This window comes from Glycine soja, chromosome 19 (genome assembly GCF_004193775.1).
Source record: "Glycine soja cultivar W05 chromosome 19, ASM419377v2, whole genome shotgun sequence".
In the NCBI taxonomy this organism is placed as follows: domain Eukaryota; kingdom Viridiplantae; phylum Streptophyta; class Magnoliopsida; order Fabales; family Fabaceae; genus Glycine; species Glycine soja.
In genome coordinates, this window is record NC_041020.1 from 40,086,677 (window position 1) to 40,112,139 (window position 25,463).

The 25,463-nt window shown below is 32.9% G+C and overlaps 4 protein-coding genes across 14 annotated transcripts; 2 read left to right on the forward strand and 2 right to left on the reverse strand.

Annotated features, from left to right (window-relative positions):
* The first annotated feature begins 3,472 nt into the window (after positions 1–3,472).
* On the forward strand, positions 3,473–7,856 carry LOC114400631 (leucine-rich repeat receptor-like tyrosine-protein kinase PXC3). Its single transcript, XM_028363173.1, has 3 exons — positions 3,473–3,875; positions 4,131–6,773; positions 7,038–7,856. The coding sequence occupies exons 2-3, from the start codon at positions 4,436–4,438 to the stop codon at positions 7,361–7,363; spliced, it is 2,664 nt and encodes an 887-aa protein (XP_028218974.1). The 5' UTR covers positions 3,473–3,875; positions 4,131–4,435; the 3' UTR covers positions 7,364–7,856.
* A 1,372-nt stretch (positions 7,857–9,228) lies between these two features.
* Positions 9,229–15,079, reverse strand: LOC114399453. 11 transcript variants are annotated; one of them, XR_003663736.1, is made up of 8 exons: positions 14,768–15,079; positions 14,331–14,635; positions 11,762–13,819; positions 10,852–10,978; positions 10,342–10,545; positions 10,157–10,251; positions 9,957–10,047; positions 9,229–9,804 (listed from the first exon to the last, which is right to left on the reverse strand). XR_003663736.1 is itself a non-coding variant. In XM_028361649.1 (8 exons), the coding sequence occupies exons 2-7, from the start codon at positions 14,484–14,486 to the stop codon at positions 10,524–10,526; spliced, it is 369 nt and encodes a 122-aa protein (XP_028217450.1). In that variant the 5' UTR covers positions 14,487–14,635; positions 14,768–15,077; the 3' UTR covers positions 9,229–10,251; positions 10,342–10,523. The 11 variants fall into 11 exon arrangements, 7 of the variants coding, with proteins under 7 accessions (XP_028217450.1, XP_028217449.1, XP_028217447.1 ...); XM_028361649.1 differs by having other exon boundaries at positions 9,229–10,251; positions 11,762–11,834; positions 13,745–13,819; ... (1 more) ...; positions 14,483–14,635; positions 14,768–15,077; XM_028361648.1 differs by lacking the exon at positions 9,957–10,047 and having other exon boundaries at positions 11,762–11,834; positions 13,745–13,819; positions 14,768–15,075.
* Positions 15,080–16,885: 1,806 nt separating this feature from the next.
* On the reverse strand, positions 16,886–18,949 carry LOC114399321 (zinc finger AN1 and C2H2 domain-containing stress-associated protein 16-like). The gene is made up of 2 exons (XM_028361497.1): positions 18,716–18,949; positions 16,886–18,006 (listed from the first exon to the last, which is right to left on the reverse strand). Exons 1-2 carry the CDS (start codon positions 18,812–18,814, stop codon positions 17,227–17,229), a joined length of 879 nt encoding a protein of 292 aa, XP_028217298.1. The 5' UTR covers positions 18,815–18,949; the 3' UTR covers positions 16,886–17,226.
* Positions 18,950–23,765: 4,816 nt separating this feature from the next.
* Positions 23,766–24,583, forward strand: LOC114399550. Its single transcript, XM_028361753.1, has one exon. It carries the CDS (start codon positions 24,047–24,049, stop codon positions 24,350–24,352), a length of 306 nt encoding a protein of 101 aa, XP_028217554.1. The 5' UTR covers positions 23,766–24,046; the 3' UTR covers positions 24,353–24,583.
* The last annotated feature ends 880 nt before the right edge of the window (positions 24,584–25,463 follow it).

Below are 25,463 nucleotides of genomic sequence, written 5' to 3' on the forward strand. Positions count from 1 at the left end.
ATGGTTAATGAAAAATCGTGTAATATAAAAATATTTAAATAATAATAATAATAAAAATAATCTTATTATCTATCATTATTAAAAAAATTTATAGAATAAAAGGGTAAAAATAAGAAAATTCTACCTTATATGAGTATAAGAAGATGAAAAAAATATATATAATAAAATCTTACCTTATAAAAAAAGAGTAAGAATGAAAATTAATCAATACTTCAAGAACAAAAGGAAGATAAGGATAAAAAACTAAAAGTTAAAAATTAGTAGTTTTAAAAAATGTTACTTTTAAGTCTAACAAATATTACGAGCCACTAATTAAAGAAAATATTTAGTAAATACTATTAATAATGTCATAAAAAATTCTAAAGAATAAAAAATGCAATTAGTAACTACATAAAAAATTATAATAACAACTGCAATATTAAGTTCACTTTTAAAAAATGGGAGAAATCTTGGAGGGATTTCGGTTATCTAATAGAAAAAATTACTTTACGGCCAAAGAAAAAAAAACGAAGTTATGAAATAAAAAAAATAAAAAATGTGCTACGACATCCATGATGTTGTCCTTGCCTTTTCTTAACGAAAGTTAATGTAGGGGGAAACTTTGTCAAGAAAGAATGTGAATTTTGCAACATTGTTTTAAAGTTTCTTTCTGTATCATAACGATGATAATGTATGGTGGTGGCCACCCTTCTGTCACACAGACATTATTTGGACCTACCTGTCTGAAAGATGCCTCTAATCCTTGCCCATCGCTTGGGCCCCACTCACCATATGAAATAATTCGATTTTTGGCATACTTTTTGATTTTGTGTTTTGCTTTTACGAGTTGAATGATATGATATGATATGATACAGGAATTAGCATATTAATAGATCTAAAGTACCTTTTCATAAAAATGGTACTGTTTCTTAAGGATAAATAAGCATATAAAATCAATAAAATGTGATTGTTAGTTATGTTCTAAGAAAATAACATTATCCATGTTAGTGCAAGAATTTTTAATATAATTGCACATCGTTTACTTTTTCTCCTCATTTTCCCCATGCCTTTGTTGAAATTCAAATATCGGCCTTTAACATCTCTGGTGAATGCGATCGTTCGTCGTTATCATGCTTTGCAAGAGAAAACAGTAACACTTTCCTCTTTCTCCGCTTTCTTTGCAGACATATGGTCCACAACCATGTTCATTGATTTTGACTTTGTTGAAAACTTTTGTCTACTAGATCACTGTTTTATAATAATGTAATGAAAAATGATAAATATGCATTCTACTTTTGGACGTAGGAATGAAAAGAAGATAAAGATAAAAAAAAAGTGCAAAAATATTGTATATAATATGGTATGATAAAAAGATGATTTGGATTTCTTGTTGTCATACAGTTGGGTCAGATAATCGGTATTTTAGAAGTATTTTTAAGTGAAGTTTATTAAAATAATTTATGAACCGTTAGATCTCTATTATACAATTTTTATCATCCGCCTGTGTGAATGTGTGTTCTTTCTGACCGTAAGAAATTTGGATCGGATAAAAAAAGGGTCAGAAAGATAAAAATACTATAATATAATTGTTGAAATAAAATAACCCGGCCTTCATAAAGTATACAGCGGTAAACTTGCGTATGTAGTAATTAATGGTGGTAATGATAGCATGGAGGGAACAATTAAAGGACAAAATATGCTTTCTAAAGTATGCCTTTTGACAGTAGTGATTTTTTAAACATGAATAGTAATTGATGTTGTACCTAGTTAATGTGATGTATCTGCAATTTAAAAATCACACACAGAGAATTAAGGTATAACATAGAATTATGCCACTTGTTGGAATGCAGATGGGTTTGTCTCACAGTGCTTTGCACAGCCATGTCACTGCGATATTGTTCTTCGTTATTATTATACTACATTGCAGAGCCTTTTATTCACTCCATTCAAGAGATTTGGCTTTCCCAATGGCAACATTGCATAGAGTTCAATAAGCTATTAGAGTTATGCTCAGTGTTGTCTTCAAGAGTAAAGATAAGCCTTTGCTCAATCGGATGGTGGAAATCAAGCACCATAGGAAAGACTAACTGGACATTTTGATTGCTCAATCATGCATATACCCTATCAACAAATAAAGTTTAGGTGAAGTGTAGGTAGCAAATACATCTAATTACCTTATAATTGACATTCTATATTATATGTAAACTTCGAAGTTTGAATGTTTTGGATAATTGGATTAATAAAATCAGGAGTTTCACTTAGAATTGAGGTAAGTTCAAAATACATCAAAGTACCTTAAAATTGACATTGTAACTTGGTGAATGGTGATGGAATCAACATGGCTCCATTCAAGCTACATGGTGTACTATAACTGAGATATTAACCGAATATTACTAATTATCTTTCTGATTTAACATACACCAAATCCCTTTTACCATGCATATTTGTTAATGAATATTTCCCTTTCATGATTGGACTATTGGAGAGGCTGGATTCATGAATGCTAGAAATGTAGCTAAGATCCATGAATGGGACAACAGATAAGGGGGGGCCGGGTAAAAATTAGAGACAGCTCCCAGAAATCCAGAATCTCTGGAAATTTGTTTAGGTATATATATTTAACAAAATAAATTGATATATATTCTCAAAAAGGCAAGTCTCATTCCCTATATAAAATAAGCCTATATGGAGGGAATCCTAGGATTAGATATTGTGATCTTTGCAGCACAACTTTTATTGCCGTCTCAAATACATGATTATTTTTGGAAGAGGCAATAGGGCATAGCAAATTGATTTCCCATCAGGGCCCTTTTCCCCTCCTTTTGTATGACCAACAAAACATTTGCTAGGTTCTGACATCCATCTACCATCCCTTCTTTGCATTTGCTGATTTACTTTAAATGTGTGACAGCAAATTAAATGCTACAGATTGAGTGTTTCACAAAACTGAAAACATAGAACCCTTTCCTTTATCATTCTTCTTTATCTCCTTAATATCAATATTTTTTACTCATAAAATTTTAGGTAAGTTGAATTTCATTTATTTATCACCATAAATCTCAAAGTATGTTTTTAAAGGAACTTTCAAATTACTTACTAAAAAAAATTGTGACAAAAAAATTGAAACATACATTTTCAAAAGATGGTGTTGTCTTTAACAACTAAGCAATTTTTGTTGGCTATTTAATAATATTTTTTTTAACCAAAATGTATTTAGAATTTCTTATTTATTACTCAACTAATCTCTTTTCTAACGGGTTAGTCTATTTTGATCCATTACAGCAACTTCGTGTCTAAAATAAAGATAAAATCTTTGGTTGAATAATTAAGTGTCAAATTATTTATATCAACAACTTTTGGTATTACTTAATATTTAAGCTCAATTATCAATTTTTCCTCCAAATTATTTTTTTAAAAAGATTCAAATTTTCTATTAGATTTCATTTGTGGTTACTTTCTGTTTTTCCTTTTCATTTTTCACCATTGGTATGCAAGATTAGAACTTTTGAAAATAAAGATTTGATTTTTGACGATGAGAATTGATGGCGCCCAATGCAATGCAATGCATTGTGCTCCCAAACAGAAAACGCTGTGTTAAACCGTGCCCCACATGCAATGAGAGACAGGAGTTTTATGCAGCTTTCATTCAGTGATGACCGCCCATTTCTCGTGATGCATTGCCTCCATGGAAAGAATTTCATTCCCAACAATCTCTCTCTCTCTCTCTCTCTGAGACATAAGAAAACACCTGGTCCGTGAACCCTGCGATAAAGGGTTCAACTCTTTCTCTCATTTTATCACTCAGTGTTCACTCAAGAGTGAAGACGTTTTTCCTCTGCATCGCTGCAGTCACTTTCTCTGTTGCTTTTGCAGTTTATGTTTTCTTCTGCTACCAAGTATGGCATTTTTCATATGCAACTCACGGTTCATAATGCTTCCTCCTTTTGTCCCTTTTATCCTTCTTGTTTTCCTTCCCCTGAAAGTGAGAGCTTTTGTTTTGTTTTTTTCTTTTCCCTCACAATTTGTTTTCTTTGTTTCTAGAACTGAGTGATGGCAGTAATTAGAGGCTCATGTGTTTTAGTATTTTGCACAAATCTCAAATGGGGTATCTTCTAAAGGTTGATTATGTTTCTGGGGTTTCTGCATTTCAGGACTGGTGAAAGCTTCTAAAGGTTTTCCCTTGAAGTGATTCAAGCAGCAGCAGCAGCTCGCTGAACAAGAGACACAAGAGTTCAAAATCCTCAAATTTAAGAAAAGGGAAAGTTCACTGTGAAGGAAAGTTGCACATTTTTTTGGTGAAAAGAACATGCAAAAGTTTTTAATGTTGTGGTACAGTGTTTGGTAGAGTTTTGATAACAATTTTTGGTTCTTGGAGAAGAACACTGTTAAGTGGAGTGGAAGCACTAACACTTCACTTCAGCAGAGAAGAGAAGAGAACAGTGTGCACTGTACAGTGATGGAATTTGTATGCTTGTTGTATATTCTGCTAGCTTGGTGTCTTTCAAGTTCTGAACTTGTTGGTGCTGAGCTTCAGGACCAAGATATATTAAATGCCATCAACCAAGAGCTTAGAGTCCCTGGATGGGGGGATGCCAACAACTCAAATTACTGCACTTGGCAAGGTGTCAGCTGTGGTAACCACTCAATGGTGGAAGGCTTGGATCTGTCTCACCGGAATCTTCGAGGTAATGTAACTCTAATGTCTGAGCTCAAAGCTTTGAAGCGGCTTGATCTTTCGAATAATAACTTTGATGGATCAATTCCTCCTGCTTTTGGAAATTTATCTGATCTTGAAGTTCTAGATTTGTCTTCAAATAAGTTCCAGGGTTCAATTCCACCTCAGTTGGGTGGTCTCACAAACCTCAAATCATTGAACCTTTCCAATAATGTGCTTGTGGGAGAGATTCCAATTGAACTTCAGGGCTTAGAGAAATTGCAGGATTTTCAAATTTCTAGTAATCATTTGAGTGGTCTTGTACCTTCTTGGGTGGGAAATTTAACCAATCTGAGGCTTTTCACTGCTTATGAGAACCGTTTAGATGGCAGGATTCCAGATGATCTAGGCTTGATTTCCGATCTTCAAATACTTAACCTGCACTCTAACCAGCTTGAAGGTCCAATACCAGCAAGCATTTTTGTGCCAGGGAAGTTGGAAGTTCTGGTTCTCACCCAGAATAATTTTAGTGGTGAGCTTCCTAAGGAAATTGGGAATTGCAAAGCCCTTTCCAGCATTCGAATTGGAAACAACCATCTAGTAGGTACCATTCCAAAGACCATTGGAAATCTTAGTAGTCTAACTTACTTTGAAGCCGATAATAATAATCTTTCCGGTGAGGTTGTGTCTGAATTTGCTCAGTGTTCTAATCTGACTCTCCTGAATTTGGCTTCAAATGGGTTTACTGGAACAATTCCACAAGACTTTGGACAGCTTATGAACCTTCAGGAATTAATTCTTTCTGGAAATAGCCTATTTGGTGATATTCCAACATCGATTCTGAGTTGCAAAAGTCTTAACAAGCTTGATATTAGCAACAACCGATTCAATGGGACAATTCCAAATGAAATCTGCAATATCTCCCGATTGCAGTACTTGCTGTTGGATCAGAATTTCATTACAGGAGAGATCCCTCATGAAATTGGAAATTGTGCAAAACTTCTTGAATTACAATTGGGCAGTAATATTTTGACTGGAACTATTCCTCCTGAGATTGGTCGCATTAGGAACTTGCAGATAGCTTTAAATTTGAGCTTCAATCATCTTCATGGATCACTGCCCCCTGAATTAGGAAAGCTGGACAAACTTGTTTCTCTGGATGTTTCAAACAATCGGCTATCGGGTAATATCCCACCTGAGCTTAAGGGAATGTTGAGCTTGATAGAGGTGAACTTCTCAAATAATCTGTTCGGAGGTCCTGTGCCAACATTTGTACCATTTCAGAAGAGTCCTAGTTCAAGTTATTTGGGCAATAAAGGGCTTTGTGGAGAGCCTTTGAACTCTTCATGTGGAGACCTTTATGATGATCACAAGGCTTACCATCACAGGGTTTCTTACAGAATCATACTGGCTGTAATTGGTTCTGGTTTGGCTGTTTTTATGTCAGTAACCATAGTGGTCTTGCTGTTTATGATCAGGGAGAGGCAAGAAAAAGTAGCCAAAGATGCTGGGATTGTTGAAGATGGTTCCAATGACAACCCAACTATAATTGCAGGGACTGTTTTTGTTGATAATCTAAAACAAGCAGTAGACCTTGATACCGTCATTAAAGCAACGCTGAAAGACAGCAACAAGCTCAGCAGTGGAACTTTCAGCACTGTTTACAAGGCAGTCATGCCTTCTGGGGTGGTCTTATCTGTTAGGAGACTGAAGTCTGTAGACAAGACAATAATCCACCACCAGAACAAGATGATTAGAGAACTTGAAAGACTGAGCAAAGTTTGCCATGATAATCTAGTGCGTCCCATTGGCTATGTCATTTATGAAGATGTTGCTCTTCTCTTGCATCATTATTTTCCAAATGGAACATTAGCTCAGCTTCTTCATGAATCTACCAGGAAACCTGAATATCAGCCTGACTGGCCATCTAGGTTATCCATTGCCATTGGTGTGGCAGAAGGTTTGGCTTTCCTTCATCATGTGGCAATCATTCATCTTGATATCTCTTCTGGCAATGTTCTCTTGGATGCAAATTCCAAGCCGTTGGTTGCGGAGATTGAGATTTCAAAACTTCTTGATCCAACCAAAGGCACTGCAAGTATTAGTGCAGTTGCTGGTTCCTTTGGTTACATACCACCAGGTATACTACTTTCTGGCATGCAATTCCTCCATCTATTCTTCCTATTAACTTTTATAGTAAATAGTCTTTACACTATCATCTAATAATCACAAATCGTCATGTATGGTTAGTTTGTTGATTTTACAATATTACGTTAAAAACCATAATGATGATTTTTAATTGATTGAGAGTGTAAAAAAAATTATACTGACATTGCATAAAAATTAAACTCTTAACTTTTATTATGTTTAGCATGCTTCATGTTACATTTCTTCTGTAATGCAGAATATGCATATACTATGCAAGTCACAGCACCAGGAAATGTTTATAGCTATGGTGTTGTTCTGCTGGAAATCCTTACAACTAGACTACCAGTTGATGAGGATTTTGGTGAAGGTGTAGATTTGGTGAAATGGGTTCATAGTGCTCCAGTAAGAGGGGATACTCCCGAGCAGATATTGGATGCTAAGCTTAGCACAGTTTCCTTTGGTTGGAGGAAAGAAATGCTTGCTGCTTTGAAGGTCGCGATGCTGTGCACTGACAACACACCAGCCAAACGACCAAAAATGAAGAATGTAGTGGAAATGCTTCGAGAGATAACACAAAATTGAGAACAACAAGCCACTCAAAGATTCTATTCTGTGCTGTAATCTACACCGTTGAAGATTTGATGTATGCAAATCTCTCATGGATACAGAGGAAATGATGAATTACAACTTACAACAACTTTAAATAGTAGACTTGTATCAGGAATTATTTCATGTGGTGAAGCTGGTGTGTCATAGTAAAATCAGGCATTGATAGAACTTCACCTTTCTAGTTTGTCCAAAGGGTTAGTTGTGAAATGGCAGCTTATCTATTTGAGTTGGATACTATGTTAGGTTTGGGGAGGATAAATGCAAGAAGAAACCTTGAAATGGGATATATCAGTTCCTGTTGCATATAAGCTAGTCCACAGTTTTCATATTGTATTTACTCATTTGGGAGATGTATGCACCTATCAATCAGTCTCTTCCCATTGAAACTAAAAGTTCTATTTATTTTTGTTGAGATAGCAGACTGTATATCTGGATTGTGCACATGTATACCGTACCTTCTACTGGATGTTTTACTGTTTTAACATACATCACAAAAACTTTCATGCCCAAAATATGATTATAAACAATATATCCTGACAAAAGTAACTTGTTTTGACATACACTGTTCTTGTTTAACGATCTTCCAAAATAATTTCTGCCTTTTGGAAGTAGATATGTAGAAACTACTAAAACTAGGGTGATAGAAGTCTAGAAGCAAGAGATGATATTACCACCATTTTTGAAGGAAAAGGAAAAGAAACTATAGCTATATTATGTGTCTCTAAATGTAAGACTCATTTTTTAAAATCTGTTTGTTTTTTTACAAGACTTTTTTCAAGTTATATGTTGTTTTAATTATTACCTTTAATTAGTTTATAATATAAATTAATAAGATAAATTTATTTTCTCATTGGAGAAGATAACTAAAATACATTAAACAATTAGATAGAAAGTAATTAAGTAAAAATAGTGAACATGATATGTCTCAATAATTTTAAGGATGATTTTAAAAAAATAATACAAATTATTAACAAATTTAATATTACTAATTAAATTAATCACTTTCTTAATAAGTATGAATTATGTTTATGGATAAATGTAGTATATACTTAATGAAGATGATTAAATACTAATTTGGGTTAGGCTAATTTGTGTTTAGTTAAAAAAATATATAATTTTACCTCACAGTTCATGCCTTGATGGCACAACTCAAGTGTAATTAGGGAAGATAAATTATGTTTTCCTTTTCTCATTAGATAACATTTCGATATGGAAAAAAGTTTCACGTTCCTTAGGAATTGACTTTTAGGATAGTTTATAAGATACTTCTCCCATAATTCATAAAAATACCTTTTAAAAATAAAATTGTGAGACTCGGCTCAATGCCAAAATGAATAATCATTAATTTAATACTATTATAACTTGGTTGCATAATATTACTAGAATTTTTTCATATTCTTGTGGGCTACAACTAATTGTAATATTTTGTTTTGTAAAAAATGGATTAATATTATAATTCATTTGATGATACTTAAGTCTACTAATAATATGATTAATTAATTGTTTAGGATTTTGGACACCTAATTCTGATTACTCATAATGGAAGGTGCCTCGAGTTAATAAATAGTAAGACTAGATTTCTTTTACCATCACCTTATTAATTGTTTTATAAAATTTATTCCATTGAAAACTCTAATATAAAAAGAGTGTGATAAGACAAAAGAAAGACTAATCTTTTTTATTTTTAGAGATCGCACTACACAAATCATTTTTATCTTTCGATCATGTCTTCAATAAGTAAGTATTTTATTGGTGTTCTAAACTCATAAAATATATATTATTGTCATAATTTTTCTTACAAATACTTGAAGTTGAAGTAGATAGTAGCAGGACTGAAATTCTTAAGAGAAATGGAAAGCAGCATTGGCATTGGCCTCACTTAATCATGAGTTTATAGAGCATTTTTTATGAGAGATGATTCAGCTCTGTCACACGTGTCCATCGTCCAACCAATTTCTAAGTGACACAAATTCAAAGTTTTTTAATTTAAAAAAGAATTAATAATATTCATATATATGTCATACGGAAATTAATAGAGATCATGATAGTCTAGGAACCGCGCACAACTAAAGCAGAGTGATCTCTGCCACTTTATGTTCAGCATTATTGCCTCTTCAATCTTCTATCTCTCTCAGGGCTAAAATACTAGTTTTATGTAAGCATGGAATTTCAAAGCAAGGAGTTGCCTTCTGAAAATCAACATTCGAAGAGGAATCCACATTTTTCAATTCATTGCCATGATTTGGTGAAAGGGAGTCCACTACACATTCTTGCTTCTGTTGGGTACTCATCAATCTGGACATCTTTTTCTTTTCCATCAAAAGTACCTCACACATATCAGCCATATCCTTGTATGGCATATTAAATGCATTTGATACAGAAATCCTGCCAGCTGGATGAGATTTGTCCAAAACCTACACTCAAAAAGTGTTGTGCCAAATTTTGTGTAATTGATATAAGAACTTAAAACATAATTCAAAGAGAACAAAAATGTATGAGGAAACTGATCAAGAAAGGGATCACATGCTAATTCTAAAAGTTGATTAGCACTAAGAAGACTTGGGACCTCTGTGGAGAGACTCCGACTATGTTTAATTTGACTTTCAAATGGTTCAAAAATGAAGTCATCATGAATATTTGAAACTATAGAGGGCATCCTGTAAATTGTGAAACTATACCAGTCATAATTTGCAATATAAACAAGGAACATACAGACAGTTATTAGTTCCAAACGAAATCTGTCCTTTAGAAATCCATTTAACACACCTTTGCAGCCATATTCACGGTTAATTGAGATCCAAGTTCACACATAGCATCTAGTGCGAATTCTTCTAGCAGTTGTTCCCTTATTGATGATAATTCTGCCAGCATAAAAGACAGTTTCATAATGTCTAGAAATGTGATTATTTTTTATCAGCTGACAGTCCAAAACACAGAAGTAAAAGCTTTACTTTTGCAAACATTTCCAAGCTCTTAATGATTTCAGAAGCAAAGAGAACCCGTTGTTTCTTGTATATAACTCAATAAATCTGAAAGCGTGTCTAAGGCTCTATCATCGTCTTCTTTGGATCCATAGTTGATGCTTAGATCTCATCAGGTGCAAAGCTGACAGCTTGCAACTTGTAATCTTCAATTAACTGAAGGTAGGGATCAACCTGAGTCCAGAGTATGAAAACATTAGGGGGTTTATGGTGCTTTACTTTCAAGAAATCCCAAAAAAAAGGAGAGAGAGATAGAAGTACAGGATCACATCTTTATAGTTAAATTATTTCTCATTATCTGTAATATTTGTTGCTTGAGAACTAAGACATCAAATATACATGGATGAAACCAGAAAAAAATATTATCCAATTTCATCAAGTTCTTAATATATTGTCCCAACTGGATATTGTTTTGAGACATTCATGATGCCTCCCAAATAATGAGGCATAAGATGTAGGAAACCTCCACATGGGCCTCACCTTTCTCTCCTAAGCACTGCCTTGGCACTCTGGACAAGATGATCAATGTTGTATTCTTTTGAAGAAAACACAATCATTGACATTGCCAGAGTAAAGAGTGATCTCCGACGAGATGGTGGCAATGGCCCTACAATAGAAAGTAGGAATTAAGAACTAAAAGGACTGACATTCCAAGGACAAAGTAAGTTTGTTCTTTCCTGGCCTCATTTTTGCTTGCACCCACTCCCAATGGAAATGTGTTTGTTTTCTAATAAAAGGGCTATCAAGAATGTTTTTCATATGCTATTTTATCTTGCAAGACTCCTCCGACAATACTAGTTTGGGAAACAACTCTTCTGATTCATCAAAATTACTAATTTTATTATCAATCCCAACTAGTATTTCTCATTCAACTAAATGCCCATCCAATTCGCATCCTTTTGACTTCAAATTTTTTATAGGGAAAAAAAGGAAAAAGAAACAACACATCTCATTGTTCATCATTCTTGAGAAATTTATCAAGAAATCCTCCAACTGTGAAGGACATACTGAATTCAAGCTTCCTGAAAAATACCAAATAACCTACACCACAAACTACATATTCCAAGTCTTTGAGCAATGCGCAGTGTACAAACAATTGGCTAATGTCCCTCAGAAGCACAGTAACACTTAATACAATATGCAGGAAGAAAGCCTTATTAGGTCTTCTGAACTGCAAATGATCAATTATAAGTGTGATTGTATGCTATAGTCCAAATAATTTGAGCAAGAGGAAAGTAGAATGGTTGAATTTTTCAATATCAACATAGCATATGTTGGAGAAATCATGCCTACTGTTAAAGGACCCATGAAAAATCCAATCATGTCTCATCTTGTATCAGACTGGATTCTCTGCTAGAGACAAATAATTTAACTGTGGCTGATAGCTCACCTTCTTTAAGAGAAATATTCCATAAAGAAAAAGCAAGCTGAAAACTCCGAACTAGTACCTCATGAAAAGAATTCTGCAAAGGAAAATTAATTTTGGAAAATTATTTAAAAGGAAAAGAAACTCCACTGATTAAAAAGGAAGATGGTACCTTAAACATTTATCAATTTTAGCAGTTTGATCCCAGAACAACGCAGACTGAAATACTATATCTTAGCAAGAACAATTTAAAACTTTAGGTCAGACCATGGACGTAAACATTCCATAATACATTCACAAGTATAATGTGAAAAATCATCATCGCATTACAATTGTCAGAGAAATATAAATATCTAAGATATTCCAACAGACATGTATAAACCCATATATGTATACAAGCTTAAAGATAAGATAAATATGAACTCACATTTGTTCTTTACAAGAAAACAGAAATTTCTTGTAAATGCACATGACTATTTTGGTTGAAGTGATTACCTTTGCTCAAGGGCTTGCACAATCTGATCAATTATATAACTTTAGTGAGCATAGCAACACCCTTTAAGCATTTAGAATTGAAACTTTTCTTAAAATAATCACTATAATTTATATTCTAGTTACTCAAAATGATATGAAAATCATTATTTAAAGAAATCAAAGAAGGGTATAGATGAAAAAGAAAGGATACAAAAAAAAATTTCCCTATTTACCCTGAAGGTCTTTTTTTTTTTAATTTGATGGTTCAGACAGAAGAGGCAAATATTTGATGACTAAATATATTAGAGATTATTATTAAAATTTAAAAAGTCAAACCCACAGTAAGAAGGAACATTGATGCAGGTTGAGGTACATGAATACTATGTCAAACCTAAGAGAATTGTACAGTTGATGACAAGGATAAAATTTTTAGTGGGAATGAGAGAAGGGCATTATGATTAACATAAGTCTGTACTCTGTCCACAGTAAGAAGCATATTTAGAACAATAAAGGTTAGAGAATTTCCCATCATATAAATGTTTAAACTTCTCTAATCGGGCTCTACAGTGATCTCTCTCAAATGGTTGAATATTTAAATCTTCAATGTGAAAATCTTAATGACCAAGAAACTTCTGATTTAATCTCCATGGTACACTTGATGTGCAAACATGGAACTTAGAATCTGTGATATTTTTCAATCATAAATTTGTTTTCCTTCATAGCATCTGCAATCCCTCACTACAACTTTTTGGAAGTTTAAAGCCACCTCCATAATTGAGATTTTTGTTTGGGAAGCAAAACTAGTAGGATTTGTACTAATGATCTTATGCAGTTGCGTAGACAAAATATGACCTTTTCTCCAAATGTCTTTGTCATTATGTGTTACATGAATTTGGAAATGTGGATAAGTTGTTTGGTATATAGTGCACTTAAACCTTTTTCTCCTCCCAGTTACAAAGCCTTAGAGAGGAGAAAGGAGAAAGGGGTTATAAAGTTGCTTTGGTGGTGAAGGGAGAAGGGAGGGGGGGCGGAGGCTGTGCTTGAATCCCCCCACTAACAACTAACATTGGCTGATAGAAAAAAAAAATTCAATGTGTTGCATACTTCTGCTCCTTTTGCAAGCATTTGATGCATTTAGATAGGAAGAAGATCCTAGAATTTTCAGTCAGCAGCTGAAGCTGGTGAATCTTCTTTGAGATAGGATAGTTCTGTGTGCATTTAAGCACACAAGTCTTTTATGTAGTTTTCAGTGTCAGATATGCAAAGGGAATGAAGAGCTATATTGAGCTGAATGTTTAACCTCCCCTTCTCCTTTTCTTCTTTTGTTGTCCAAACTCCAAAGATCCTTACCCATCCTGTTCTATAATTGGCTTTTATTTCTTTCTTGTAAATTATCATATGATACAAGATATTATACATTTCATTTTGTAGAACTTCATAAAAGTGAACATTTACAAGAATCAGTACACAATATAATTAACAGAATACAATACATCAAAACTTATTTGAGCTTTTTGTTTAAAGATTCCATACCTTTGGGATGCATAAAGGATTTCTGGCAGTATAATCACATAATTTTCCAATGCTTCTATCATTTGGCACTTCCACCTGTCAACTCATAAGTAAAACAAAAAAAAAATCAATACTTAGGCGTTTTGTGAGACAAATACTAGTACAAAAGGAATGAACAAGTCAAATGAAGAGACGTAAGTGTCCTGCGTTCAATTTTATGAGTTGCATCAAGCTGATGGCCACTATCATGTAGCCATGGATCTTCCAATTAGTGCATATCGTCTGCAATGCTTACATACAGGGAGGAAAAACAAGCATTTGCATTACATAAATCGGAATGTTTGCTTGCATTCAGCTTCACTGACCTACTTAACTATCATAATTGAACGTTAAGTTAAGCACGTGTTTGTTTGCACATTCAATGTGTGCGTCTAACTAGGGTAAATGCATAAGCAACTAACTATTTGTTGCTTCAGCCAGGACGCATATCCAATTTTGTTAAACATAGAAGCAAACATGCACTAGAAAATATAACATGATTAGGGAGACATGGAACAAAAAAGAAAAAAAAAAGTGAATTAAGTAGCCGGAAACAGAAACAACAGACCTGGTTACGAGGGAAAAATGTCAGCAATGAGCTTCTTATACCTCTTGACAGGTTGTCTTGACCTTGCCCTGAGGAAAGGGCAGAATAAACAAAGAGAGCCACAAGCCCACAAGCAGGCAAAACTTGACGGGAAATAACACCAGAAACCTTACTCATTTTTACAATTCCAAAACCAAAAAAATAAACCAATTAAGGCTTGGAATTGTGTCCTCTTTCCCTTCCACATAAAAATCCAATTTTGAACGTGAACAAGGGAAAGAAAGGCCAAAATATCAAAAGGGCATCCCTCAAATTCAACCACCAGCCTGCATATAGCGAAATTTGAAGGTGATCAATCTAGGTCTGAAATGGGAAAATGCAGCATCACAATTTGATGACAAAAATTGTCACAAAACATTGGAGGAAGAGAAACTCATATTTTAAGGAGGGGAAGTTACCAATGATGAAAGAGGATGGTGGGGAATCCCTTGAAACACGGAAGAATGTTTATGTTAGTTGTGGAATAAAAGAAATGAAATGATGGTACCCAACAAAAGAAAATGAAAAAAAAAATCAAAAAAAGATACGATCTGATGAATGTGATGTTAAGAATTTATGTTTGTGTGGGGCTGTCGGAGAGAAAAATGTTTGTAATGGAAAAAAGGGGGAACCATGGAGGAAGGAAAGGATTTAACGGTTTCTGAGGAACCCACTTCCCTCCTCTTCCTATATGGTGGTTTATTTATCCCATTTATATATTGATCGATTAATTATCACGATTTAGAAGTTATTATGTTCTAATGTGCATCAAGCACAGCCCCTCCCTTTAGAAATAGTGGACTAGCCATCTACTCCATTTAAATAAATAATTAAATTCAGTAATACTCGATAAAATTTTCAATTTTTTATTATATTTTTCAAGACGAGTAACAATTTTTTGTTATATTATTACGTACATGTTATTTTAATCTTTTTTTAATTTTAATTTTAATTATTTTAAATTAACTACTTATACTTTTATAATTTCAAATATATTATTTTGGCTTCTTGCAACGTAATGATCTTATCCTCTTTAATGGATTGAAAAACAATTTAAGAGGAGAAATTCAAGAGTATAAAATAATTACATGCATGCGCGAAGCCAAATATACTAGTAACTCAAATAATTTTCATGAAACTCCAGTTTCACTGAATATGCCAACGTAGAGAGCAAGCAAAAAACAAATGGAGTTCCACACAGAGATGGTGCATTGCATGCTGTCAACTTTTGAAACAAAACAATTTAATGTCTTCATGGCTCATCATGATTAGATCAAGGTTAGGTTATTTTTGACAAATTAATTGAAAACTAAAAAATTAATTGATAGTTAAAAAATTAAGTTATTAAATAATAAGTATTCGATGAAACTAATGGTTAAAGTAACTGAAAAATGTAAAATGATAAAAATAAAATAAAATCATAATATATTTTAAAAAATAATTAGAAAAAATAAATAAATATATCGAGAATAAAAAATAGAAGAAAATATAAAAAATTAAAAATTAGAATTTTAAAAAATACTAATTCAAATAAGTTGCAAACGTTAAAGCTATTAAAAAAAATTATTTAACAAATAGTCAAATAAATTTTTCAAACTAATAAAAAGATAAAAAAATTAACTAAAATATTGAAGTTAGTTAAAAGAAATGGATCGACCACTGAATTCCACAATTTGAGCATTGTATGTTCAGTATATATGTCATGTGTGCCCCTTAAGACTCTCCATCAGCAAGAGAGAAAAAATAAATTAAGACACATGCATTGTGAGATACATCAATTATGACTTATGAGAGAGAGAGAGAGGCACAAAAGTACGTTCCATATAAACAATGCGTCTTTCCTGCTGCATCATGCAACTGCTAAGTGGATCCAAATCGTGCATGCACATTGAAGCAAAAGGTGTAAAGCAAAGGTTCATTTCTCACACCATCTATCGTGGAGCTTATATATAATTCATATATTTTCAGCGAAAAGATTTTTACAGTCTTATCCAATATTTTCGTACATCATTAAGAGTTTATTTTCCCTCTTTTTGTTATGAGCTGTATGCTGTAATAAACGATAGTAGATCTCAATTCTGTGTAAAAGAGGAGGGTTGTGTTATACCCATGTAAAATTTGTTGAAATATCAAACATTGAATTCTTTTCATTGAAAGAAATCGTTAAGAGAAATATCAAAGTGAATAATACCTAAAAATAACCGAATCCAATAGTTATTGATGTGTGATCTATGTAGTTAATCTCAACTATGGAATAAGGTCTTTAATGTTGTTGTTAAGAGTTAAGACTTAAGAGTTGTAATAAACAAATATTTTTAATTATTTGGTAACAAAAGATAAAATAATATATAAAAGAAAATTAGGGTTGCAGATCAAAATAAGGTCATTCCAGAAAAAGAACGGGTGGCTATGGTATACATAAGTCATTAGTAATTAAAAAACCACCATATTAATTTAATCTTCTTTGCCGCTTGTGCAACTGAATTTGAATCAAAAGTCAAAGGGATTAACATTATGAAATAATTGGAGCAAAGGTCTGGCAACAAAGAATAACATATATATCCACCATTGTTTGAATTCAGCTCGCAAATTAATGACAAGTTGGAAAATTCTAGCAGGATACGTGATCAGGAAACAGCCTAGTCCTAAGCCGATAAGTGACAGATCAAACAGTTGGGTTGATTCTAAGCATGAAGAATGTTTTAAAGATACGGCATAATGATCAAGCCATAAATAATGCCACAATTACACGGACATTGTGAATACATCTAACATCATCTTGAAATTAGTATTCACATTCTTTTGCTATAAAACAGGATAAACTGATGCTTATATCATATGTATAAAAAGAAAATCCATTTAAAAAGAATGCAATTTCCTACGCTCCAGAACCACCTCCATGATCCCTCTCAACATGCTCCACAAGGGACACAGGGTCTAGAAATCCCTTACTACACTTAGGACATGCATCAATCTTCTTAACCCCTAATCGGTTCCCATTTCTTTCATGAACCTGTTGCACATGATCCACCAAAGCAGTCACAGAGGAAAACTTTGATCTACACTGAGGGCATTGCTCCACTTGGTGATCATTTCTATTTCCACTGCCACTGCTCTGCCCCATCCCATCTCTAGTAGTAGCTGCCTGCCAAACTTGGTTAATTTCATCGCTCAATTTCGACATGCCCGTTTCAGCTGAGGCGCGAATATTAGAGGCCACGTTGAGAAAGCTTGAACTCCACTTAGATGATGTTGTTGAAGCTAAATTGGGCTTTGGCCCCTCTTTTCTACTCCTATTCAAAAGACCCATGAATGAAAAACTTGTCTCCAACTTTTGGGGACCAGAACATTTGTGATCGGGGCCGAACCGGTGCTTCAAGCAATGGTCTTTCAGGCAGTCCCTGCACTTGATTGTGTTGGAGAATACCAAGACCTCTTTGCATCCGGGGGCAGGGCATTTTCTCTTCTCTGTGACTTTCTCGTAATTTGATGGGTCGCAATCAACGTTAACATGGTTGTCCCATGTTATGTTAGGGTCTTGATCTGGAATGAGGCGAACTCCTTTGGCACAGAGAGGACATATGGCAACTGTGACATCTTGTTTGTTGGCCTTTGTGCACTTATGTTTAATATAACCTCGATGCAACAAACAATATACCTGCAAGAAAAATTGAGCAGATACAGTTATATTAGATCAATCAAAGAGTTCATAAATTGAAAACAAGGAGAACAGTAATCCACAATTCCAACTCAAGATGTCATGCATAATCAGTGCACAGTATTTGAAATGTCGTACACACGTTAAGTCAAAATGCTTATCAAAATAGTACATTAGTTTATCTTTATACTCTGTTTGGCAAAGAGGATGAAAATAAAAAACAATATTTGAATTGAAGTAAAAGTTAAGAGGTGTGAGACACACATGAAATCCATAGGATTTTTCTTCTATTTCTCTCCCCCTCCTTTCTATTTTCCACCTACTAAACATAGTTTTATTTGTTGGAGTATAAGTTTGAGATTATATATACTATTTTATTAGCCGGTCAATGTAAAGTCTCCAACACCTTCACCTGTTTTCTTTTGTAGAAAAATCACCTTCTGTTTTTTCTTCTGCAGAACAATCACCATCCCTGAGGAAAAAGAAAAAAAAAAACAAGAGAGAGAGAAAGACGCTGCCTAATTTTACTTGGGATTTCAATACAATAACGTTTGTGTTGCCAAAAAGGCAGAAAACATAAGGAAGATAACGGAAAACACAAGAGCAACGCACAAGGAATAGAATGCAACAGCACAAACAATAGCTGCACTATAACCATATAAAATTATTCAAAAGGAAAGAGAGAGAATTGAAGAGAGAGAAAAAAAACCTGATTGCAGCGATCGCATGTGAAGGGCAAGAAATCAAGCTGCTTGCAATAAGAAACAGAGCAATGCTTGCCGAGATGAGGAAATTCCGGAGTCCCCATGGGAATGAAGCTTTACACGAGACAGGGGAGAGAAAAGGAATTCCCTCCCGAGGAAAAGAAAGAGATGGCCCAACTAACCAGAATTCCAGGAAAGGGAAGGAGGGAGGGAATCGTCTACTCCAAAAGTCATCCAATAATATAATTAGCAATATTGATTAACAATTTAAGCAACTTTATTAATTCGAATAATATAATTAGTTTTGGTTTGCCGTTTCCACTCCGTCGCCGTCAACTTCAACTCCTCAAGAGTAAGAACGTAGAAGTCTAACTCTCAAGTTGGAACCTATCAATGCTCCACCGGATGCATAATAAATTTTCCCTTTTGTCTTTCAAAAAATATTCGTCTTATTTTAATCTCTCAAATTATAAAATATTTATTTTAGATAATTATCTTATCCTTTTAAAATTAATAATCATTTATTACACTAATAAAATATAATAATATTATTTTATCTATTATCCCATCACATCAATATGATGTGTTGGAATTATTTACACTCATGATTTTTAAGAAAAATTTATTATTACTTTTGGTAAGAAACAACTTCTTACTAATAGTATTGTAAAAAATATAATCTATTTTTTTAATCCTTCTCATATCTTATTATATGTCTACCATCCAAAAACTCCTTAATTTCGTTAACTTGATTGGCTAGTAAAATTTCATGTCACAAGAAAATTTTGGGTGATGGAGTATCCCCTAAAATTCATGTCACTCCATGTGGTTTTTATGTATTAACTAATGTTTTAAAGCTTAGACGAGACTAACAGTTTAGTCAAGAACCACACCAGCAACCAATCTGATCATGTTTTCAGATAATAAAAAAATGCAAATGACGATGACTAACACTATTGACCTAGTCCTCAACTTGTCAAGACTGACCAATTGACTTGTTAAGCCTTCCCAACCATTACATCTTTTTGAAATAGTAGTTGATTTTAATTTTGGGACATGATTTTAAACTCAACTACATGTAAACCATAGGATCCCTTGATATTCAAACAAAAGATGGTCATAAAAATGATTATAATTATATGAAAAGTGAGTCTAACAAGTAATTAAAAGTTTTAATTTTTTTGGTAAAATATGTTTTAGGTTCCTAATAAATGAATGATTTTTGTTTGAGGTCCTTAATAAATTTTTTCATTGTATTGGATTTGATAACTATGAAATATGAGTTAATTTGATAGTTAATTTTGGTTAATAATGAGTGCAATTTTTTCACTTTATTATTGTTTTTAATGAAGAAATTAACATATTTGCTATTTTTTATGAGCAGAAATCAAGAGAAGAAGAATTCAAGTACTTTGAAGGGAAATTGATGCAAAAATTAGAAGAAAAAATCTTGAAGAAAAAATGGAAGAAGTGGACAGCTCACTTAGCGCGCAAAAAGCTCACAACAAATCCGAAAGGCGCGCTTAGCACGAAAGCTCGCACTAAGCGCGAAGTCAGCGTGAAAATTAGGTTATCTGGAGCCTATATAAGGAGGAGGAAGCAGAAGGAAAAGACACACCGAGTCTCAAAGCTCGTTAGGGAAGAAATCCAAAGTTCGAGTCTCTCCCTTAGGGGAAATTTTTTTTCTTAATCATCTCCCTTTTTCTTGCTATTAGTCATCCAGTCCCTTCTTCCATTAACCTCTGGAGTGTAAAGTCTCTAATGACTATGAGAGACTAAACCCCTTCTGTTAGGAGCTTAGCAGTGAATGCCCTTGTAAAATAACTACTTCTTATCTATTAAATGTAATTTCTATTTCTATTGTCTCTTTTCTGCTATTCATCTTTATTGTGTAGTTTGGCCATCCATGCATTAATTTTTAGGAATTATAGATTGGGAAATGATAATTTTTAAAGAACTGGAAAAATTGATACATTTACCAACGAGTTAACAGGATCCTTCGTATATCAAAACTTTTGTTTTAATGACGTGATATTTTGTGAATAGATCTTTCCAATATAATAAATGGTTCAGATGGTGTCACATCATCACTTAATTAACAACAAGAACTCAAAATAAAAATTTTGATACATCGAGGATCCAATGTAACAAAAAAATTATTAGGGACCTAAAACAAATATCAATCATTTATGAAAGACCTAAAACATATTTGAGTCCAAATTTTAATATCAGATTATTTTATGATTGTTTGTATGACTTATGTTTTATACAATTTTATCATGTTTGTTGTCCCTTTTAAATATCAATTAGGTAGTATAATTTTAACATCTTGAATGAGAGAAAAAAGTTTCAAAATCATGTTTCAAAATTAAAAACGGCCATTGTTTTAAAAAAGATCAATTCAGCCCAAATTTGAAAGATAAACCAAAATAATATTTTAATAATAAGATAAAAGGGTCAAGAGAATAATTTAAAGAAGCATCAACATTATCTATTTTTAAAATCTAAACTCTTCTGTGTGAGAAGATATTGATTCTTAATATTAAAATAACAAAAATGTTTTTGTTTTTATAATTTTTATGAGATAATTTTTATTATCTCCAGTGATTTTAAAAGATATATTTGTAAAATAAGTGTATATAAAAGAAGATAATAAATAAAGATAGAAAATTATACACAGCATTAAATATGGAATTAATTATTTAATGTTAAATAATCTGATTATTGAAGAAATATTTGCCGCCAAACTAGAATAAAAGGCTCAGTGTTTTTTTTTTTTTTTTTTTTTTTTTAATGTTTACCCGTTTATGGGTCAGCCTAATTTTGATCAACATCAGCTAGACTGTCTGAACTCTGAACAAACGGCTAGCGCGCGAGGGTGTTTGATTTAGGTGTTGTTTTTGCACTATTTTTTTTAATCACATTTTTATTTTTAATTATTATTTTGAAATATTGTTATTTAAATAAATGGATAGGTCGATATTCTTCTTGAAATTAAATATTTAAAATAATTTTCAATATATTTTAAAGTTAACTTTTAGGAAAGTGTTTTCAATGTGTTTTTAAATTTAAACATTTAATTATGCCTAATGATATTTTTAAAATAAAAGTTATGAAAATATTTAAAGCATGATGCAATGAATAGAAAGAGACGGTGCCGGAAGTAATGTCCTCCAACCAATCCTGATAACAGTTTGCGTTATGTTGCATGGGCTTAACTTTGCTTAAAACAGTCCATAACTACTCAAAGTAATCCTCCATTTATTTGATTTATTTAATATAGTTCTATGCATATGTCCAGGTATGAACATCTACTCAAAATTTGTTTTCAACTTATTACAAAAATTGATCAATATAGTAAATTTAACCATTTTAAATTCGAATCTTAGTTCATAAACACAACGGATTAGTTATTCAAAACAATATGTGATATCAATTTGATTCTTTAATATTCATTATTGTTGAATGCTTAATTTGGCATTGTTGTCAACTCATATTCTTTTTAACAGGAAGTGATTCATCTAATCCCACTGGACAGTTTGTGCAGTTTGTTTTTTGTTTTTTATGTTTGTGTATAGTAAGGAAATGTTATTTATTAGTGTATAAATTGCTTTTATGTTCTTAAAGACATTACTATGTTTTTCAATATTACAACAATGTCATAAAAGACTAATTTTGTCTCACTTCAAAGGCCAATTCAATATCATAAATTGATGTAGTATTTATAAATACTACTATCAGATTAATCTGATAATGCTTATATTTTTTTAGGAATGAAATGCGTATTTGTTTATTTATTTTGTTTCAATAAAGTAGCAGCAAAACTTAGGATCCGTGCCTTTCAAAAAAAAATAAAATTAGGAACCCTTCATTTGTGAAATAGAATTGAAAAAGATGAAATAAATAATAAAATACGGTCAAATTTACATTTTTACCTTCTACTTTAATTTAAATTTTTTATCTTAATTCACTCTCATTTTATTTTATTATACTCTGTCGAAGGGATGCTTAAACAGTGGAGGAATAAAGTTACAGACTAAACTAAATGTACAACAGCCTCTTCACTTCTATAATCATATCCAAGTATGGAAGCAACATGTGTCATATCATAATTTAAAAACCGCAAAGTTCTCCATTCTCAAAACTGCCTCTAGTCTAAGCCATATAAAGTTGTAAGCAATCAACATGCACATACTAATGCCTGAAACAGTGACAGGTACAATAATACAAGTGTCATCTACCATACCCCCTTATAAAAAGGCTATTACATTTACCCAAAAAACAAAAATGAAAATGGGCATTACAGAGAACAAAATATACTTCTTTTTTTTATATTAAAAAGTAAAAACACTGTGCATCTTTATCTTCATACTACCACAAATATTTCTCATTTTAGCAAATTAGGATGGTCCATGGTCCAAGCTGTAGAGTTGGCAGATGATAAAGATGTGGTGTCTGATGAGTCACATTGAAGGATGTCCCTAGTCTTAATAACTAGTCTTCATTGCTCAGGTGAACGTACATATTAAAGTTTCCACAACTTGACAAACCACCCAATTTGAAGCACAGAAGGGAATGCAGAGCTCATAACTCTCAAATTGCAAAGGCATATAAGAGACACGATAGTAGTCAGGAAAAAAATAAAAGCCTAGGGAAAATTTCAAGATGAAAGACAAACAAAATCACCAGGTTCTTTGGGGGATCACAGACTCACAGATTGAACATTAACATGTGACATCACAAAGGACAAACAAACTTGGGAGGAGAAATCAAATAATTTGAGGGTGAGGTTGCAAATTGCAATGCAATCCAAGACCCCCACCTCTGACAAGCTACAAGTCCCATTTCAAACTATATATTATTAATTGAGTTAATGTGGAGTCAGAAGCTTTTGGCCTTCATCTATGTTTTGCACCTCAAAAGTCACACCTGCTTTTATTTTATGAGGATATCAGTCAAATAAAGCAGACCAACAAAAAAGAAATGCAACATTATAACATAAAAGGACCAAAGCAACAAAGACAAAAATGACATGTATTCATAACAATTGGAATCCTATTTTATAGCTACACCATTTTTTTCTAAGTTATCAGTAGTAGTTAATGATACCCCACTCACTTTGACACTATTACTGTGTACTCTATCCTCTATATTCGGAAATCAGAATCCAACTTTGTGCAGTCTCACTTCCCCCATTTTTTTCTCTTATTTCTCAATTTGCAATAAATCATATTATCATATGCCATAATAGCTCACCCTTTTCAACTAGGCCAATCAAGAGTTCATATTCATCTTCATTCTTCAGGGTTGTGTTGAGCAGAATCATTTTGTTCAAGATGGGGAGTGAAATGCAACCCTTTGTAGAGACACCACCAAAAGTGGTGGAACCAAACCGTTATTCACATAGGTCAATTGAGACACTGGTGGTGGTCATAGCAGTGATCACAATAGTTGGTGTCATTGCAGGAATGATTGCTAGATTGTGTGGTGGAAGGCACTTTGGGGGCAATGGGGAGAATGACATAGAAGGTTGGGTTGAAAAGAAGTGTAGAAGTTGCATTGATGGAGGACTCCCACCTCCACCTCCTCCACCTGAAGAACCAAAGCCAGCACCAGCACCGGAAGGGGATGCAAGTAAATGAATCAAAATGGCTCGGATCAGATGATGCATTCTATTCTAACACAAACATTGTAAGTCAGTATAGAACTTGATAAAATGCTCTGTTTTGGCTAGCCAAGTGATACAAATGTTGGGGAAAGGTTACATAGCTTTAACTGATGTATAGAGTAGCATTGTGTTAGTTCTAAAACCTAAAACTATTCATGTTAGATTCACCTTGTTGCTGCTATTGGACTTTCAGTTTTCAGTTTTATTTTGTTGGTCATTCATTGCTTCTTTAAACTTCATTATCCCAGTGAGAGAACATATTTCAGTTTTTTCAAACAAAACATGTTCCAACATTTGCAGTGATGTATGATGCTTATGCTAGATTGGACATTCACAGAAATGAAAAGGGGGAAAACAAAGTAGCATATATTTTCAGTTTTTAATCAACGACATTTAATGTGGAAATTTGCCTTTATAGAATTTAGTTGTTCATTTCATTCAAGTCATTTTTTGTAGCTTATCTTAGATGAAAAATCGTTGAAGCGATGTTTTTTTTTTTTAATAAAAAAAGCAAATAAAAGAAGAAGAAATACTAGTCTTACAAAATAACTAACATTTTTCAATGTTCCAGCGTTACATGGGATTCATTTTTCAAATAGGATCCAATTGTTTGTCAGTATATTAGTGGAGCCACTTATCATGACAAGGTTTAATATGTGACCGAAAAATCTTCAGGCGATTACTTTAGCCCCCTAGGGTTTACTTTTGGAATAGAATCTGAAATGTATGTTTAAAGATGCCACCAGCATCATGGCACAAAGTTGCTATTCAATAGTACAAAGCAAAAAGCTCTCCATGCCGTTACCTGATGCTATTGAAAAGCCAAACAAAGTTTCCAAGCTTTCTTTCAGTCATTTCACTATTGGAATCTTACCGTTCCTACTACTAATTAAATGCATACACCTTTTTTTTTATCAGTAAGAAATAAGAATAAAAAACAGGTAACAAGAGCAGGATGGATCCAGGAGAATATCAATGAGGGGATAATTTTTTTAAAAAAAATATCTAACTTCTAATAAATAATTATTTAATAGTTTAACAAAAATATTTATTGTTAATTTTATGTCTAAAATTATATATATAAT

Bases quoted from the DNA above. Each gene is read 5' to 3' on its own strand.
- LOC114400631 (XM_028363173.1), top strand. From the start codon at position 4,436: ATGGAATTTGTATGCTTGTTGTATATTCTGCTAGCTTGGTGTCTTTCA. The intron at 6,774-7,037 runs GTATACTACTTT...TCTGTAATGCAG, and splicing joins CTTTGGTTACATACCACCAG to AATATGCATATACTATGCAA.
- LOC114399453 (XM_028361644.1), bottom strand. From the start codon at position 14,486: ATGAGTAAGGTTTCTGGTGTTATTTCCCGTCAAGTTTTGCCTGCTTGT. The intron at 13,820-14,330 runs GTCTGTTGTTTC...ATGAGTTGACAG, and splicing joins CATTTTTCCCTCGTAACCAG to GTGGAAGTGCCAAATGATAG. The intron at 10,979-11,761 runs GTGAGCTATCAG...TTTCTATTGTAG, and splicing joins GAATATTTCTCTTAAAGAAG to GGCCATTGCCACCATCTCGT.
- LOC114399321 (XM_028361497.1), bottom strand. From the start codon at position 18,814: ATGGGGACTCCGGAATTTCCTCATCTCGGCAAGCATTGCTCTGTTTCT. The intron at 18,007-18,715 runs GTTTTTTTTCTC...TTTTTCTTGCAG, and splicing joins CATGCGATCGCTGCAATCAG to GTATATTGTTTGTTGCATCG.
- LOC114399550 (XM_028361753.1), top strand. From the start codon at position 24,047: ATGGGGAGTGAAATGCAACCCTTTGTAGAGACACCACCAAAAGTGGTG.